Source organism: Halyomorpha halys, unplaced genomic scaffold (genome assembly GCF_000696795.3).
Source record: "Halyomorpha halys isolate HHAL.00 unplaced genomic scaffold, Hhal_1.1 Scaffold318.1, whole genome shotgun sequence".
Taxonomy (NCBI): domain Eukaryota; kingdom Metazoa; phylum Arthropoda; class Insecta; order Hemiptera; family Pentatomidae; genus Halyomorpha; species Halyomorpha halys.
In genome coordinates this window covers 258,994-279,310 of record NW_027105968.1, presented here as the reverse complement: position 1 = coordinate 279,310, position 20,317 = coordinate 258,994, and the positions used below count along the sequence as shown (strand labels likewise).

The 20,317-nt window shown below is 29.6% G+C and overlaps 1 protein-coding gene across 1 annotated transcript in view; it reads right to left on the bottom strand.

Annotated features, from left to right (window-relative positions):
• Positions 1–2,595: 2,595 nt before the first annotated feature.
• Positions 2,596–20,317, bottom strand: part of nan (transient receptor potential cation channel subfamily V member nanchung) — a 69,053-nt gene continuing 51,331 nt past the window's right edge. The window contains exons 8-17 of the mRNA XM_014421401.3: positions 16,823–16,926; positions 16,665–16,747; positions 16,101–16,575; positions 13,059–13,238; positions 12,240–12,391; positions 12,046–12,155; positions 10,288–10,469; positions 7,860–7,976; positions 5,644–5,769; positions 2,596–3,977 (exon numbers count right to left, since the gene is read on the bottom strand). Of these exons, the coding sequence (XP_014276887.1) occupies positions 3,813–3,977; positions 5,644–5,769; positions 7,860–7,976; positions 10,288–10,469; positions 12,046–12,155; positions 12,240–12,391; positions 13,059–13,238; positions 16,101–16,575; positions 16,665–16,747; positions 16,823–16,926 (1,694 nt within the window). The 3' untranslated portion in view covers positions 2,596–3,812. The remainder of the gene's footprint in view (positions 3,978–5,643; positions 5,770–7,859; positions 7,977–10,287; positions 10,470–12,045; positions 12,156–12,239; positions 12,392–13,058; positions 13,239–16,100; positions 16,576–16,664; positions 16,748–16,822; positions 16,927–20,317) is intronic.

Genomic DNA, 20,317 nt, shown 5'->3' with positions numbered 1-20,317 from the left:
ATTTAATCATAACTTAACACCATATATTAATAAATAATAATATGAAATTTAATCATAACTTAACACCATATATTAATAAATAATAATATGAAATTCCCCTGCCTTTGGTGAGGAAAGATAGAGGAAATTCTTTATTTTGAAGGCAACCTCAAACCTAAGAAACCATTGTATTTGTTCAAGAAAAGCTTATCACTTATGTTGAGGTAAACAAAATTGTTCCTAAATTTTTAATAAATATTGTTCACAATAATAATAATAATATCTACACACAATTAAACCTCGCCTCTATTTTACAAACAAATTTATTTATTTTTTTAACCCGCGAATATCTAGGATTACTCGGCTCCTGCCAAAGAGATTGGCAGATTGCATTTCTTCCATTATAAGTTTATTATTTATGATCTTTATATATTTATTTAATTTTTTTGTCTTTTCTCTCCTGTTTTTACTTTTATCAAACCTTTTTGCTGATGTATGTGGCATTTTCTTGCAAAAATAACCCAAACCATAAGATTTTATATCATTTTGGAAGTTAAGTCTTCATACAATGTATGGCAGCATCTGGCTGTTTATTGTTATCCTCTTTTGGCAATTTATCCTCTTCTGTATTGACATCACAGTGACTAGTTATCCATAAAAATTGCCTTTAATCACAGAGAGAAAATGTTATGTAATTGTTGAAATGGAAGTGCGGATAGCCAAGGGGTAAGGACCATGGCTATTAACTCCAAGGACTCGAGTTTGAATCCGGCTGGGCAGAAAATTGTTTTCTGTTACCCTGTAGCCATGAGTCAACTCTTGTGGGTTCTGGAACCCTCCTGGGGTCCACCCAGCCTCCTTAATTGGGTAAAAATCTGGCGGTCGAGCGTTATTCTGCCCAAACCACCTCCTTACACGACCGTTCGTGTAGTAAAAGTACTCCCTTACAAAGTACTGGACTCCTGACCCTTCATTGGTTGTAGCAGTACAAATTTAATTTTATAATTGTTAATATAGCTAACAGAGGAGTCCTTAAAATTGAAACTTAAAACTTAACTGAACAGCTAGTTCTTGTAATAAATGTTCAAGTTGGAATTCTTTGACATTTATTTACATAAAAATAAAAATCAGATATTAAAACTAAATAAAAGATAAAAAATACTACGATTTTCAATTTTATTCAGGGTGACATCGCAAGTGATTATTTGGAACTGCGGGAACTGATTACCTTTACAATTATTCACAATAGATTCTCATTAGTACTCTTTTATATCAGAGATGAAAACTAACTCTTCATTTGTCCTCCGCAACACTATTTCCCCTCTCACTAATCTAAAACTCAATAGTCCTCCTGTGACGTCTTCTGGAGAACCTTTCCCTTCCGCCACCAAACCAAGAATCCCATTCTCACTTCCACAGCCTTCTTGGCTCATTTAAACTATCATATATAGTATGATCTACTACATTCTTGTACTAAAATAACATTTAAAAAATGTTGATTATTAAAATAAAAATTAAATCATTTTCAATCATCAAATATTTCCAAGTGATGTCCTGAATTGCAGCTTGAAAACCTTTGATCCTATATGGCAATTTCCTTTTTTAAATCATGAGCCGGGGCAAGAAGGTCTTAGATCTTTTACGAATTCTGGATTCTTCAGCCTCCAATAAAAAAGCTACAATTTGCAATTTCAATTTCTAATTGCATTGAAAATAATCATAAAGATTTTTATCATCACATCCAATTATACAAAAAAATAGTACAAATCATATACCATGAGATAAATGCTCACAGGACACCCATTACAGGACAAAAAAGACACTCCTGCTGGGTTAAGGATTGGAATATGAATTCACCCAGATGTTATTGTCTTCTGACATTAGAATAGAGCCAAGTTAGCTTGGAAAAACAGTAAGAGATATGAGATCATCTGGGAATACCGAAGATAAATCTTATGAAGCAGTTAGATTAATCTTTATTGGGAAAACAATTCAATAGGTAAAACAAGAATGATTTTAATTTTAAATTATGAAGATGGTCAGGGTTATGGTCAAAAGAGAAACAAAAATAGTTAAAAACTATTTATTTTCTGACTTTGCACGTCGCTTAAGTACCTAAAGCTATTAACTTAAACAGCCCTTATGAAGCTCAACAAAGTGGGGTGAAACATTACAAAATAAATAGTTTTTAACTATTTTTGTTTCTCTTTTGACTGAAACCCTAACCATCTTCTTCATAATTTGAAATTATACGGTCAATTATTTCTATATATGTAATATGATTATAATTTTACTTATTCTTGTATTATTGCTGCAATAATTCTTAATTATGCATATGTAGTTAAAGAGTCTATAACTCTAATTTCATTTTTTCTAATTTATTACAAACCTTTGTATCAAAGGCGGTAGGCAATAGTAAAATTCTTAAATAAGAAACATTTTATTGGAATAAATTCAAAACTAATGCAATTTTTAATATTTATTTATTTTTATAATTATCTACATAAAAGAAAGTTAAACTTACATTTTTAAAGAACTCTATGAAGTTACAGACTGATTTGATAGCACATTATTTTATCTAATTTGATTTTATTTTATAATGCTATGTTTCACAGTCTTTTGTATTTCTAATTGACTACATCACAGCCTGTTATTATTTCTGTTACTTCAACATAAAATTAAAGGTCCTTTAAAATACAATTAATAGTGTTCTAATAGTACCTTAATTACATAATTACAGTGATAATTATATTAAATATTGAAGTTTCTCAAACTGAGAAATTAATTTTTATTTATTCATGCTGTAGATTTTTTGTAAAACTTTATTTATTATTCTATATTAGTTTCTAATTTTAACTTATTTCTGTTTGGATCCAGATAAAAAAGTAGACCTTCTGTCTTTATTAATGTATGACATGCACGAATAAAAAAAAATTTTTTATTTTATTTATTGTTTCATTATTTTACTAATATCAATTTTTAACTATTAATTTAACAATAAACATTTTATTTATGTGTGTAATTCTTTTGCTAAAATGTTGATTTAAACAAGTCCTCCACCATGAACTAACACTTCAGTCCTTCCTCACCTTTGTCATGCCACTAACAAAAGATGATATGGACAAGGAGAATGACATTTAGTTATAAAATGGCATTATTTCCTAAACACTGTTATTCCACGTCCTAGATCTTTTCCTATTTATTATTTTATCTTCAAAATAAATGCTTCTACCAATGGAAGCGCATGAATATACATTGTTGATGGTTAAGCAAATGTTTTAGTGCATAAAAATGATTTCAGACAGTTAGGAGCAATTTTTAATTTTTTGAAATTTATAATTCGATATTGTAACTTTCAGTGAGAATGACACATATATACCATATATGAATTTTAAAAATATCTGAAATTGTGTTTCTGATGGTTTTTAAGGGTTTTTCTCTGTCAATTCTATAAAAAATTAACTTGGTACAACTTAACTACCTGACCAATAAAAAATTAATAACTATTGTTATTTTTAATCAATTAGAATCTATTATCTGTAAATAAGTAATATTTCTAGTATGTTTGTTTCAATTTTAGCTTTTAAAAGAAACAAATTCAAGATCAAATTAAGGACATTGTCCGATTGTAATATTTTACTGTTAAATAATTATAATAGAAGATTTTAGATACACCAAAAAACATTTTATGGCTAGTTTTAACTTCTTAGGATAGTCTTGTACTATTTATTTGGAACAAAACACTAACATTTTTTTAAAAGTTTCTTTGTTATATTTTTATTAGTTTTACCATTTAGTTTTATGAAAAAGTTTTTCTGTTGTAGTTAACTGAATTAACTAAATGGATTTTTGTTTTTGGTGTTTTCAATTGGACTGTTCAGATTTATCAAATTTGGACTTTTGGTAGTGGACATTTCTCTTTCTTTCCTTTTCTGGACCATTCTGTTATGAATTCTTTTCATTTCTAGAATCTCTTTCATTTCTTCTTTGTCTTCCTCCTATAAAAAAAAATATATTCATTATTATGATATTGTGATTGGATTTACTGGTCTTTAACTTGGCTTGCTTATGATCATTTTTTAAATATACCTTAATTATTCTTTTATAAAATATTAACTAAATATATTTTTCTCTTTATTTTGTTAATTTTTTTACATTTATTTAACTATGTATGAAATATATAGTGAGGGGGAGTATTGTGAAATACACATTTTTCAGTCCCCTAAGTCTAAATAACTAAATCTCCCAAAATGGTGTGTATGTTAAGAGCCTGGCACAAAAACGAAAAGTCGTAGGAAACTGGAATTGCATATTTATAGCTGGTATATACCTAGGATGTGGCAGTAACGGTTTTGATAAAATCGACTTGAATACTGGAAGTTCCATTTTATAGAATCAATTTTTTCAGAAACAGCTCTAACGACTTTGATTAAACTTGCCATATTAATGTCAATTTACTATTAAGTGTTATTTAATATCAGCTAGGTCTAATCCTCATTGAAGTAGTCTGAAATTGCTGAAATGAAAATTTTTTAAAAAAGATTCCTCTAAAGTACCTTTAATTTTGTAAATTTGAAAAAAATAAATACATTTCATTGCGAGCTATTCCCCCTATATCCCTTCTATTATTTTTGTTGATTTTGATATCTGTTGATATTATTTTTGTATGATTTCCTCTATGGAGATTTGACATGTTGTAAATTAACCAATATACTCACTATAAGTATCTGTTTTAGAGATAAGATAAGATTGTATAATATAAAGATTGGTAATATTATATATTGTATTATATTATGATATGTATTATTTCCAGATTAGTCAAAGCAAATTACTGATATATATTAATATGTTGTTTTAGTTAGTATAATGTAGGTCTTTTGATCCATAATGCAAATGAGGGATCATAATTAAAATATATGTGGTGTTATTTATTCATATTGTATCTAAATTAAATATATTATTCATGTTCTATTTTTATATAGAAAATAATGATGGTTCCTTATTATTAATTATTTCTTGAAGTAAAAACAAGCAAATAAATAAAGATAAATAAATTATATAAAAATTGGATAAATAAAAATAAATGAAAAAAGAGACATCCAATTTCTGGAAAAGCCAAGACTATTTTCTTTATAGATTCCTTACCTTTTATTAAATTGTTGTATTCTTAGCAGGCACAGAATTTAAATTATTTATTACAACCTCTAAAATACAAATTTTCATAGCAACAAAAAAAAAATTTTTTTTTCATAGTTTTCTTCTTCCGAAAGAGACATTGCACAAGATTCTTACTATTCAATATCTTATATACAAGTACACATAAGTCAGACTGATACTGTAGGGGTCTAAGCGATGGATTTAGTTTTACTTTTGAATGACTGTTATTCCAACTGAGTGTGTAGGAGTCCCTTTGCGATAACCATTAATGAGTTTTATATTTATAATTATCCTTTTAAATTTTTTCTTAAGATAATTAGAAGTAATAATATTAAAATACAAGTTGAGTGCAGCCTTATATCAAAAAACGTTCTCGAATACATAATTAATGATCGTTGACCAATATACATATTTGTAATGACTACAATTGTTTTCAGTCCATGAAAATTAAATATAGATTGATCACTTATATAAACGATTTATAAAAATGTATTACAACCAACTTACCGATTGGTTTAACCTTAACACCAATGCTCTTCTTCCATCTGACATAGGCTGTGAGTACCACATCAGCTTAGTTAATCTCTCTGAAGGACTTACTCCTCTTTCAACCACTAGCACTATTCTGGCCCACTAAATTAAACATATTAGATATATTTAAATTATCATTTTAAATGAAAAGATTTTTAAAAAATTCATAGAATGGTTGGTTTTATTATGAGGTTTAGTAAAGGCTTAAAAAATATTAATACAGTGAAGTGTTTATATTCTACTCTCGTTCATCCTAATCTCGAATTTTCGTCTACAGTGTGGTCATATATCCAATTTCTGGATTAGAAAATGTCCAGCACAGTTTTTCAAGATTTTTTAAACTAAAAATTAAATTGATCTTTCAAAGTGGATCATCTGAATTTTTGAAACAATTGAATTTGGAATCTTCCAATGGATTTTTTTTTATTTACCCTTTTCCTGGCCATTTCAGACATATAGTGAGGAGTAGGAGAAAGGTAATCCTAGAGGTAACCATCCTGTTCTAATCTAACCATAGTGGGAAGGTAGAGTATTCATTCCGTGGGGCCAAAATGAAATAAAAGTCAACTCACCCAGGCTAGTATCAAACCACATATAACCACAGTCTTGTGTATAGTGGCAGAACAGAGCGAAAAGTTACTTGTATTTATACATAAATCATTAAATTTAAAAATTAACTTCTGAAACATTTAAAACTCATGAATTTTAGTATCCCTGTTTATTATGTGAGACATTCTAAGACCTTTAATCTTCCTTTTACTAAAAATAATTATACCTATCGTTCTCCTATTAGTAATAGTATACAAAAGAAAGCAAACAATAAGTTTTTTGAACAATAAGTTGATTTTAATTACTGTACAATTAATTGATCTGTAGTGTAAAACAATTTAAATTGATTGTGTATGTTTCATATATTATTTTTTTATGTAATTCTTTTTTTATAAAGTTTACATTTATGAGGAGAAGATGGTCAGGGATTAGGTCATCAAAGATACAAAAATAAACAAAACCAATTTATTTGTGCCAATGTTTCGACCTGAATTTCAGGCCTTCATCAGGCTGAAAAAGAAAATTAAATATACGTTTAATTCTGAGAAACAAATAAAAATAAAACAACAACAAACAAAACAAGTAATATATATAACAATAAATTAAGTAATGTAATGTAATACTTAATTTATTTTCAACTTTGTATGTCATTATTTTATTTCAATTGTTGTGATTCTGTGAATTAAGTTAAATTATTTTTATGCTTTAAAGTACTTTTATGTTTTAAATTAAGCTAGTCATTTAATTTATATGTGTTTTACATTTTACATTAAGTAACCTTTTCTATCTGTTTTTATTATTTGTTTCAGTTTTACTATGTATTTTATTAGTTGTTTGTTACATTCAGTGTGTTCTGTTATTATATTATGAATTTTGTCCTGTTGTTCTAATAAATAAAATAAATATAAAATCACAAATTTTGGTTTAACTTGACTAACTTTTGTACAAAGTATTTTTTAAATATTTAATCCCCAAATAATAGTTAACTTTGGAAATGAATGAATCATTTCAGTCTTAATTATATTTTCTTCATCTTATTCTTTTACTGACACAACAGGCGCATGAGGCTGCCCTTGGCCTGCTCAACGGCCGCCAACCATCTTTCTCTATCTTCTGTAAGGGTAACTGGGATCCTCAGTTGTCGCAGATCCCACCTCACAGCATCCCTCCATCGGCCCTTCGGCCTACCACGTTGCCGCACACCATCCGGAACGTAACTGTACAGTCTATGAGCCACTCTTTCCTCGCTCATCCTCATTAAATGGCCAAGTCATTTAACTCTCAGTACCCTTCTGTACGAGGAGATGCTACATTCCTTATAGAGCCCAAAAAGTTCACCATTTTTCCTTCTTCACTAATTACCATTCTCGCATCCGGGCCCTAAGATTATATTTTATATATATTTAAATGTTCGAAAACACCAATGAATGTGGTCTTTTTTTAAAAAAAATTCCATGAATATATATCAAATTTAGTTCAATAATTTTTGGGATGAAATCAGATAATTTTATACAAAACCTTTAAAATTGAAAATAACTATTTACAGTTCTGACTAACTTAACTAAATTATTTTAGTATAATTTAAATTCAGAAAAAAAAAATGAATGATTTATTAAATATGGAATCATAGAAATGTCTCATACCTGTCTCTGCCATTCATTTCTGGTTTCCGCAATTTTCTGATAAGTGTTCCCCATCATAGCAATTAACATGTTCACCAATAGGATTGCTACTATTGCCATGTATATCACAAAACAAAGCTGAAAACGATTCAATAGCAATGAATATAATTATTTTGTATTATATGAACTTATTTATAATAATTAAATGATGAAATCATTGAGTCATTTTGTTGAAGTAAATATATTATTCTGCCCTAACAGATTTTCTCACTCTCACAAAAGTATTATTTTATTGTACATGAAGTGTGAATTCATAGATCGGTTAACAAATATAAATATAGTTACCAACCCACTATACATCAAACCCAGATCCATGGGGCTTGTAAGAAAAAAAAAAGTTAACATATTAAACTCAAATTAAATTAGTTCAGTGGAATTGAAACCTGTAACACATCCTTAAAAATTAATTATTGAATTATTGAAATAGTGCAACTTCGAAAGTTAATTTTATAGAAGCAAAATTTAAAAATTTTGCTCATTTTTTATTCAGGGCTCAATGTCTTGAAAACAACTAACTACACAAAATAGTATTAATTTTTTTTTTTTATAGTGGGATATATTTGCTAATATTTATGGGTGAGATGGTTACAGCTTGGCAGGTAACTCAAGACTACACAAACCAACTTTCTCAAAGTGAAATTGTGATTTTTTTTTCTGTTATTATTTATTTCTAAACTAATTTTGAAACTAAATTTGTATGCATTTATTTTTTTTTGCTTACTGTCTAATTAGTATTAGTTATTATTGTTTATTTATTTTTAGTATAATATGATATTTTAGCCTATTGGCTGTGTTTTTATTATTATTAAATAATTTTTAATGGATATTTTAATTTTTTGAAATTATTCACAACTATTGGCTGTTTCACACTTTCAGAAAATAAGATATAGAAGAATTAATAAATAATTCTTTGAATTTATTATAACTAGAAATGTCTTAGAATATATTGTAGAAATATTTTCCTAAAATTACATTTTCAATAAAACCTGACTACTAAGTTACTTGTCAAAAGGTAAAGTCGCTTCACAAGTGCTGCCATCTCTTGAAAAAAGAATCACTAAAATTCAGTATATTTAGCCTAAGGAGCTCCAAATTGAGCCCTGGTAGAAATCTTTACCTTCAATATTTTCAAAAATATAGATGCACCAATTTTTTTTTTAAGCAAGTTGATTTTCATAAACCCAAAGTAATCGAAACGTTTAATGAGATTTATAGTGGTTATATATAGCTAATTCCTTATATTAATTATTTATTTGAGAGGTTAAGTTGTATCAAGAGGCTGTGACTCAGCTTGTATTTTTATAAGTTCAAAATAATTCTAAAAATTAGTGTTTCTAATAATCTTTAAAGAAAAAATATAAAATTAAGATAATTATTAATATATAACTCATTAATATTCACAGAATAGTTAAGAAATTAAAATATAGGAGTAAAATCGAACCATTTTTTAGTCAACAATAATGGAAGAAAAAACACTCAATTCGAGCAGCTTTAAGTTTGTTCCTCTAATGTACCTCAGAGAGAATTCAAACTGGGACAGGACACTGTAGGGTTTTAATCTAATAGGTTTGTTGTATGGCACATTCTTCATTTGTTTATTTGGTTTAAAATTCTCATTTATTCCAGCTATGACAAGAAGTAAGGGTTATTCACTGACAACCAACCTGTTACAGCCAGAATGGGAAGGTTGAGATTCATTCTGTTGGTCTGTCACAAAATAAATTTCGTTGAGATTTCTAAGGTGACACCTGAACACTCTCAGACACCACAGTCTTATATGACATACTTACAGGATCTTGTAGTGACAGCACTATTTAATTTTATTGTTTTGAAATGAATTTGCATGATTATTACATTCTTTGGTCTCTTCTGAAAGATGAGTTTTATTTAGCAGTTCATGAAAATAAAACATAAGCTTTTCTGGATTTGAACCATCTTTTTATACCGTTCTCAAATACAATCACAAAAATAAATTACTCTCAGTTCATATCACAAAGAGCAATGGCCACAGGAATAGATAGGTATATTACGGAAACACTGCTCAACACAGAAATTTAAAAAAAATGAAATACTAAAATTTGGCCAGTTAGATGCCTTAAATAGTAATGATAATAGTGTTAAACTTTGATTAAAATTAAATGTTGTTTTTTAATTTTTACACTTGGTCGGTATCTGATTTATAGATAGGTATCTCCTGTGGACTATCTGGCACTGCCTCCAGGATATTTGGTGAGCCTTGGGAATGGTAGCTGAAAATATGCTAAATCCCAAATATATCCATATAGTATAATAAATACCATGATGTAGAGCCAATATCAACGTTTTACTCACAACAGAAATTAATCATCTCTGAACAATTATATCTAGTTACACTAACGGTTTTATTTACCTTTGCACAAAATTCATGAGCTGTCCTCTCTAGAGCTGGATAATAATCGCCAAAACTTGTCATTGACATAAAGAACATTGCCATGACTGCTTCCATTGGGTTCGGAATAGGATTGCTGACTGAATCATCAACTCCTTCAGGTGTTAGAGGGTTATCAAATGACAGGAAAATTATATAATATGCTGAAAAGAAAAAAAAAGAATGATTGAACTCGACTGGTTTAAAAAAAAATTGTGGGGATTTCTCGGAGAATGAAGGATATTTTTTGGGAAAAATCTCAATTTATAAGGTGCCTCATAATGATGAGAAGATACTTGACCATGGATAATATATGAGGAGAAGATGGTTGAGGGAATGGTCAGAATATAACACAAATAAGTTTAAATAACTTATTTAATAGTGAAAATGTTTCAGCCAGAATTTCTAGCCTTCATCAGGGCTAAAAAACAAAGAACAAGATAACAACACCAATGAATACAAAAAGAAAAAAGAAAATATAAACAAAATGACATAATGTAAATAATTGTACAGAATGAAATTAATAAAAATAAAGTGATGAAAGAAGTGAAAAATAAAATGTATGTATAGGTAATCGAATAAGTAAGTAAAAATAACATAATTAAGGAAATAAAATAAAAATTTGAAGTTATATAATGCAAAGGAATACAAACATTTTAGTTTATTAATAATTTAAAAATTAAATCATGGAAAGAAAAAAAATTAAATAAATAAACAAAAAATAAAATTGAGAGAAAGAAAATATATTTAACTAATGAAATGAAGAAAACAATTTTTTTTTTCTATTCACTTCTTTTGTCTAACTTAACTTTATATTTTGTTTCTTTATTCTAATATTATGATTACATATTTCATTAGTTACATATATTTTCTTCCTTTCAATTTTATTTTTCTATATTTACTTTTTTTTCTTTCCATAATTTTAATTTTTAAATTATTAATAAACTAAAATGTTCATATTCCTTTGCATTGTATAAGCTTCAAATTTTCATTTTATTTGCTTAATTATGTAATTTGTACTTACTTATTCAATTACCTATATATACATTTTATTTTCCACTTCTTTCATCACTTTATTTTTACTAATTTCATTCTGTACAATTATTTACTTTATGTCATTCTGTTTATACTTTCTTTTTTATTTTTGTATTCATTGGTTGTTATCTTGTTCTTTGTTTTTTAGCCCTGATGAAGGCTAGAAATTCTGGCCGAAACGGCAATATTAAATAAGTTATTTCAACTTATTAGTGTTATATTCTGACCGCACTCTCCAGCCATCTTCTCCTCATATATGGCGCCTCATTTTGACCATTTTAACCTAAAAATATTACATTAAATACTGAGTGTTAATGGCATTGACTACATATTTTTAGACATATTCGATTATTGCCAATATTGGAAATTTTTTGCTGATTACTCTCGATTACACAGGATTTCTTATATTCTAAAATCCATAAAAATCACCGTTTCAAAATTTAAAAATGATATGAAATGCACTTTCCTCATAAATAATTTTCATAGCCATCATATTTTACCTCCATGAAATATATTGTTATATCCCTGAATTCTATGAAAAAAATCTATGATTAACTTCATTGAGGCACCTTATGATTTTAGATTGTTCCGAAATCTTTGGAGGGCCATAATTTGTTTTTGCAAATACTTTCCATTTTCATAACACTCAATGTAGCACAAACAATTTCTTTTAGATCACTATAATGATGTAATGTTGAATGATACCTTGAGCGAATCCCATCACAAAAACAAGATATATTGTAGCAAATCTCAACAAGTCTCCCATGATCATTCTGTATATCATCACAACAAATGGACCGACAGTCTTGAAACCTCTAGAAAAATATTTTTTTTTTTTTAACTTTTATAGTTTTAAATGATTTTTCATGACAAAGGTACATTGTTCAGTTCCTATTTACCTGCAGAAAAACAGAAAATAGGGAGCAGTCGTGAGCATTATAATTACTGCCATCATATCTTCAATTTCCTCATTGCAGGTAAATCTTAAAAATGGCATTGTCAGCATCAAACAGCAAGAAAATAAAAACATCACTCTTGAAGGTGCAGTCATCTAGAAAGGAAATGATTAGAAAATAAAGCTCTTTTAGTAAATTTCAGTCTATCAAAGATTATATTTATACAGATTAATGTAAAGCTCAAGGTAAAAATGAAATATACTAGTAAATTCCTACAGAGAAGTGAAGATGCACAAATGGAGGACATGATTTCCCATATGAAATCATGAGGTGACTTTTATTGTATAAAATAAAATATATAAAGTAGAAGATTGGTGTTATATAGTTTTTATTATTGTTATAGGTTTTTATAGTGCATGAATATGGGACAGTGGTCCCGAAACGTTGTACAATTGTTAATGAATAAATAAATAATAATTTATTGCAAATGATGGAAGTAATAAACCTCAAAAAATTTTAAAAGAAATATACTAGTAAATACCTATTTTTCAATTTCACTAGACTGAATAGTGTTCTAGTCAACATTAGGTATATATTTAACAATCCTGTAGAATGCAGCAGTTGAAAAACCATTTCTCACGATTTATAATGAAAAATATGATTTGACAATTAGATATTAGTTCTGTTGGTGTCTAGATTTGTCAAATACTGCCTAGATACTTATTAGATTTTGAATTTTATTTTGAAATTTTCCGAACAAAAAAAAAAATCTGTTCTTTATATTATATTCTAATTTTCCTAGTAGGGAGTGATAATTATTACCAAATTTTCCACAAACATGCTCCAGCCAAGAAATCTTGCTTCTCTCAAAGCAGCTAATATGTAAAGCAAAGCTCCAATGTCCAACATTACTTCTGATATTAGGCGTGTCATTTCAATGTATGAAGTGACCTGAAGTAACCTGCACTGCCCGAATTCTTCCCACCAAGTATCATCATAATCCTGAAATCAAACTGTACTCAAACATCAAAGTTCATTTACTTCAAGTCAAATTCCTAAAAATTCATTTTTATTGACTAATAAGTTACATCACTTTCTCAACCTATGGCTATATCAGTTTATTGACTACTTAAGTCAGTCATCTTGGGATCACAACATTTTTGGAGAACAGACGGAAATTCAAGATTCGAGGAATGCAAGAATGAAATAAATAGAACTAATGAAGGGTTTAATATTTGTTGTCAATGCTTATTCATGCCCTCTCCTTATGTCACAGTTTTAGTTTAAAACTGATTGCAAAGCTGAATAATTAGTAAATTTTATAATATCATATTTTACAGGATTCAGAATTATGTACTTGCCAAAAACACTGAATCATCTTTATGTAATCTTAAGTTATTTTTTAACTAAATAAAATAAAAAAAAAATTGATTCTGAAACAGAAGAACAAAAAAAAGTTGAAGTAAATAATTATTATGGTCTTTTAAATGTTATTTTAAGCTATAACATACAACAACCATGTTAAATATATTATTAGGTTGTATGTAAATACAATATGAAGTAAAGTAAAATAAACCATTCAATATAAACAGAAAGAAATTATATTTACGTTTCAAGGAAACATCGAAACCATCTACATTTCATCTTTACTATTTTATTTTTTTGAATGTTTGCTCATTTATAACTTATTTACAATAATAAATAATTAATATAATATTTTTTAAAATTGATATTTAACTTTTTTCAAAACCCTCTGTACAATCACAACCTGTTAAGAGTCAGGGGTTCGGTATTTTGTTAGAAAGCTCTGTTTTTCGAACAAAGGTTGTTATGATTGTTGCAAGGTGGTGATATGTTCATGATTATGCTCCACTGCCAGGTTTTCCCTTAGTTAAAGGTATCTACTTAATAGAGGCTGGTTGTGTCCCAGGAGGGCTTCGATACACTTTAGGTTGACTTATGACTACAATAACAGAATAATTAATTTTCTGCAATATCCGGATTCAAACCCAAATTATTATTAACTAAGGGAGTTAGTACTGATAAAGGACTGAAATTCAGGCAAAAACTACAGAACTCAATGAAAAAAAAAGAAAAAGTTTTGCTTATTTTTGTTCTCTACTTCACTGACAGTACCCCAAATAATCTGCTCTATATATAAAGGTATAAAGTCAACAACTAACCAATTGTATTTTATTTCTGTGAATGAGAATTAACTTCCTGCTAGTCCAGAAACCAGAAAATATATTAAAATATTTGGCAGATATTTTTAATTGCTGAATATTTTAAAATATAGTGTAAGGTTAAAATTATTAATTCAAATGTGGCGTATCATTCTAAATAGAACAGAAATACCAAAATAATGACAGGGTTATAAAAAAAAAAAAAAAAAAGGAAATCTAATATACCTTTTTTTCCCTTAGAAATTATGCTTTCTTAAACTATTTTGTAAGCTGTTTCTTTTTTTTTCTGTTTCCCCATTTAAATTTTTATTTCCAAATTTGTTTGACTTTTTCTTATATTAAAAAAAACAATCAATTCTTTTAGTTATCATGTTATATTATATTATTTATTGTTTATAACTCCTATATCACCCGCTCCCTTATTATATTACTATTTGTTATTTTCTTAAGTTATTGCCCTGTTTATTTATTCTATCATGGTTGTTATCTTGACTTGTACTTAACCCTAATGAAGTCCTGAAATTTTCTAAAAAATAAATAAAAAATAAGTTTTGCTTCAAAATAGTTTTTTTTTTTCAAGTGGTTTCAAAACGAGAATGTTTGATTTTATAAATTGTCAACAGGGAAAGAAGAAAAAAAATATATTTTTCAAAATCATTATTTCTAATTCAGCACTTATTCATCCCTCTTTTCTCAGGGTAGTATCTTTGGTCCTATCCTTTATACAGTTTTTACAGCTGACATCCTAACACCCTAACACTATTCTCACCACGTATACCGATGACACATATCCATTGTCAATGAATAATGACCCTTCCTTTGTATCCCAAACCCACCAACCCCACATTAACACCCTTGAAAAATGATGCCAAAAGTTAAGAATTAAAATAAATCCTACCAAATCACATTTACCCTTTGTCATAAACCCAAAACCTGCTACCTCACAGTATCCTTTAATAATACCCCACTTATTCTTGTCAAACAGATCCGTTACTTATACAATTATGTCATTTCAACTACCCCTGGACAAACAACTGACATAGAATCCTCATACAAGAATGAAAAGACAGGAAATTGCTCATCGATTCCGACTATTACAACATTTACTAGATAAACGGTCTAAACTTCCAATGTATTACAAATTGACACTGATTTACATGACTATAATAAGGCCTATCTGGACATACAGAGTTGAGCTTCGGGGCCCCACTAAACCATTGAATTCCTCCTGTATCCAATCCTTACAGTCCAAAATCCTTAATCCCCATTACTTTGTCACAATTCAGGTCATCCATCAGGACCTCAATGTTCCATATGTTCAGAAATAGATACCAATCCTTCCATGATAAACTTCCCAACCACCCAAACCCACTTGTTTCTAACCTGGCTTCTACTTCATTACCTAATAATCCTCCTAGACTGCAAAGAAGATGGCCTCGAAATCTCCTTTAGACAGGAAAAAAAAACTCCTTAATTAGTCCAAGAAAGTAAGTGAAGTCTCAAAATATTTTTTTCTTGGACTGATCACCACCTGAGGCAGTAGGTCAATTTTTGCAGAAATGTTTACCAAATGGGTTTGCTATAGTTTTATTTTTAATTATAAAGTTAACAGTAGTCCTCAACAATAAACTTAATTAATTTATTTTATTACAAATAAAATCATATTTAAGCATTAACTTACGAAATCGTCGGCTGAAGCTCCAGGTTTAGGAACCTTGGGACTTTTGCCTTTTCCAAAAACAGAAATAACGTCCGAGCCATTTCCTATACAGGAATGGATAGAATTGCCATTGCAAACCAACCCCTCCGCATCTTCCCTGGAATTGTCTGGCGTCTCTGCATTTGAAAAAGAAACTACTTTATCAATATCTTCAACTTTCAAAGATGTCAAAATGACTTCACGTAATATTACATTGAGCCTGCTGTTTTGACTAGTGTTGTCTTCGGGATCGTATTTTTTAATTTCTGTTTTATAAATCCATTTTGGAAGAGTTGTTAGGTTTTCTGGCGACAAATCAGCAGTTATGTTATTTCCGTTGGGCTTGGTACTGTTGATACTCGATATAGGTTTCACTGGTGGTGGTCCAGGGCGGAGGGTGAAACAGATGAGTGAAATCAAGAAATAAAATAGGAATAGGAAAAACTGTCTATAAAACCTAGAAAAAAAGAAATATTAAGTAAAAATTGCAAATAATTTTAGTATTCTACTTTTTTGCTTTTTCTTTTCAGTGGACTATTACTATACCTAAATTTAACAAAAGCATTCCACTTCGCGTTCAAGAGATCGATCAAAACACCATCCATAAGTTCCAAATGCTCATCCTTTTCCTGAAATAATTTTCATTGTTTAGGTTCACATTTTTTCACCGTTTTACGTTAAATATAACGTTTAATGTTACTAACGCCAAAAACGACAAGGTTCAGAGCAGAGTTTTTACTGATGTTTCCAGTCACAATATCAATTGTGTCGATTTGCGAAAGTGGATAAGCCGCACAAGTTATACTGCCTGCAAAATAAAAGTAAAATAAATTAATATAAGTGTAGTGACAAAGCTCACTATCTGATGCTCACGCTCAAGTTGTCGCTAGGTACATGGTTGAAGAATATAATTTGCATACTAATCATAATCACAGCCCGGATTTTTATGCGGAAAACACTCCTAGGAAATGCAATAAAAATCTGAAAAATATTCAGTAAACATACATAAAATATACATCTATACAATATTATATAAAATATCAAAAATAACATCATATATATTCATCCAATAACCCTTCAACGTTTCGGCCCTTTAGCCATTATCAAGGAGACAACCTTAATCAGTGACTAATCACAATTGATTTAAGACTATCTTTTGTAGGCTCAGTGCCCTTGTCATATAATAAACACAATCTCAAAATACAAAAACTATCCTTTAAAAATTGTTTCTCCTTTTTTACTAATCACATAAAAAAGCAGTATTATTGATAATGGTGGGCGTAGGGAGGTGGCAGCCCCATCGCCCGGTACTAGTACCGCAGAACGCAATTCTCTGTTCTGTTTTATCTCCAAGGTTACATAAGTTATTAATGTGATACTTCTGGGAAGGGACTTGTAATTTTAAAAAAGAAAACGTGATAGCGTTAATTATCTAAGGAAACAATTGGAGGTGGATGGAGTGTATTATCAGAGTGACTATCAAGAGGTTCAAGGGTCAAAATATTTTTTATTTCACACTGCCTACTCTGGATCTCTTCTACTTCCTAAACTTTTTCTTCCTGTCGTAAGAACCTACGAACCCCCATTCGGTTCGTATTCTTAATACACTCCATCCACCTCCAATTGTTTCCTTAGATAATTAACGCTATCACGTTTTCTTTTTTAAAATTACAATTCCCTTCCCAGAAGTATCACATTAATAACTTATGTAACCTTGGAGATAAAACAGAACAGAGAATTTAAATGTAAGGTTAACTCTATTTTTCCTAAATCTATTGACAATAGTGTTAAACATTTTTATACATCCAATACTCTGAAATCCCATTTATCTCATTCCTTATTTAAATTAAAAAAAATAATAATCCTTCCATTGTATCCCAATCCCTCCAATCCCACATCACCACCCTTGAAGAATGGTGCCCAAACTGGAGGATTAAAATAAATTCCAATAAATCCCACCAAATCACATTTACCCTTCGTCGTAAACCTTCGTCATGCCCTACAGTATCTTTTAATAATACCACACTTATTCCTGTTGAACAGATCCGTTACTTAGGACTAAATCTGGACAAACGACTGATATGGAATCCTCATACAAGACTGAAAAGACAGGAAATTGCTCGTCGATTCCGACTATTACAACATTTATTAGACAAACGGTCCAAACTTCCAATCCATTACTAACGACTGATCTACATGACTGTTATAAGGCCTATCTGGACATACGGCATTGAACTATGGGGCTCCACTAAACCATCTAATTCCTCTCGAATCCAATCCGTACAGTCCAAAATCCTTAATGCTCTTTACCTTGTCACAAATCAAATCATCCATCAGGACCTATGTTGCAATGTCCGCTATGTTGCCGATTTGGCCAGAACCAGATACCAATCCTTCCATAATAAACTCCCCAACCACCCAAACCAACTCGTTTCTAACCTGGCTTCTCCTTCACTACCTAATAATCCTCCTAGGCGTCTGAAAAGAAGATGGCCTCGAGATCTCCTTTAGAAATATTTTTGGAGTTCTATCAATGGGTGGATTCTTCACATGTTTGTATCATGTCATAATATCACTTACAGCAAATTTACTTGATGTGTATATATGTATACAGTTGTAAATAAATTATTAAAAAAAAATTTTTAAATATCTTACTAAATTTAAAAATTAAGGAGACTATTCAGCAAATTAATTTCATAGATAACAAAATTAATTCCTTCTCCTCATTGTTAGTTTTTTTAATTGGTGATGATAATATATGATTAAATTTTGGCATTAAAAACATTTTTACCTCCACAAAACAAAGTAAAAAACTCTCACTCACCTCCAAATTTAAACATATTTATGAACATATAAATTCCACCAAAATTTACCCTAAAGGTCAAAACTGGGTCCACAATATCTCCTCCGCCACTAAACTTTCCAGTCTTGACCCAATTTAACTACTCCTATCGATAGAGGTAACCTGTTTAACAACGCTGAGGAAGACAAAGAACTATTCCATTTCTGTATTAGCAATATGATATCCAACCACCTTCAATACAATACTACCTCCTCGACTGTACGGACTACTCAAAATCCACGAACATGACAACCCTCTTAGCCCCATCATATTCAATATTAATGCTCCTTCCTCTAAACTTAGCCATTTCCTCGAATTTCCCACCTCTTTATAACATCCACAACTCTATCCAATTTTGAGATCAATTAATATTCCTCCAATTCCCACTAACTTCATTTGACGCTGAAAGCCTCTTCATTACCATCCCCATCGATAAACCATTCCAAATTGTGGGGGAATAATTATTCTACCATAGAACCACATACCACTCTTAATGAATCCTCGTATTTAGAATCGCTCGAACTTTGTTGCAAATCCGGATATCTCACTTTTCAGGGACAATGTTTTCATTAAATTTCTGAACTCGCCATAGGAAACTCACTCGCCCCCGATCTCTCCAACATAGTACTCAACGACCTCCAAGTTTCCATTATCCCCAACGAAATTTTATTTATCAAAAAATATGTAAACGATCTTTTTCTTATTCTAAATCCTGAAAAAACCCTCATATCCGTTCTTCTTTTAACTCTTATCACCCTCGCATTCATTTCACCATTGAAACAAAAACTCGCTCTTCCCACCCACCCCTTTCTACACCTACTCCTTATCATAAAGAATACTAACAGTTCCTTGTCCACCGAATGGTTAGCTACTTTTCTCAGCATTGTCACCATCAAAAAATCAATATTGCCAAAAATCTTATACATCAATGCTTTTCCTTATCTTATCATCAGTTCCAATATTCACCGCATTAAGAATACCTTACTTTCAAAATACTTTCACCTTACATCGTACAGAACTTCTTTAAAACTTAACATTATCTTACATTAACCGTTTAACGCCTGCTTGATTTTGACCATACCACTATTTTAGTAACTGTTTCTAACTATCAAAAGAGGCTCATCTCTGAATCCATTTAGATACATCTTGAACCCCTTCTGTTAACCAAAAAATTGATAAAAACTGTCTCTCACATACCAACAGCCATATATTCAACTTAATTAAGACTCAATAATTTTACACTCATCTTATTATGATCATCAAATATTTTTAATTATGAGAGATAGTTGACCGTGGATGATAAATGAGGAGAAGATGGTTGGGGGTGCGGTCAATGAAACACAAATAAGTATGACTA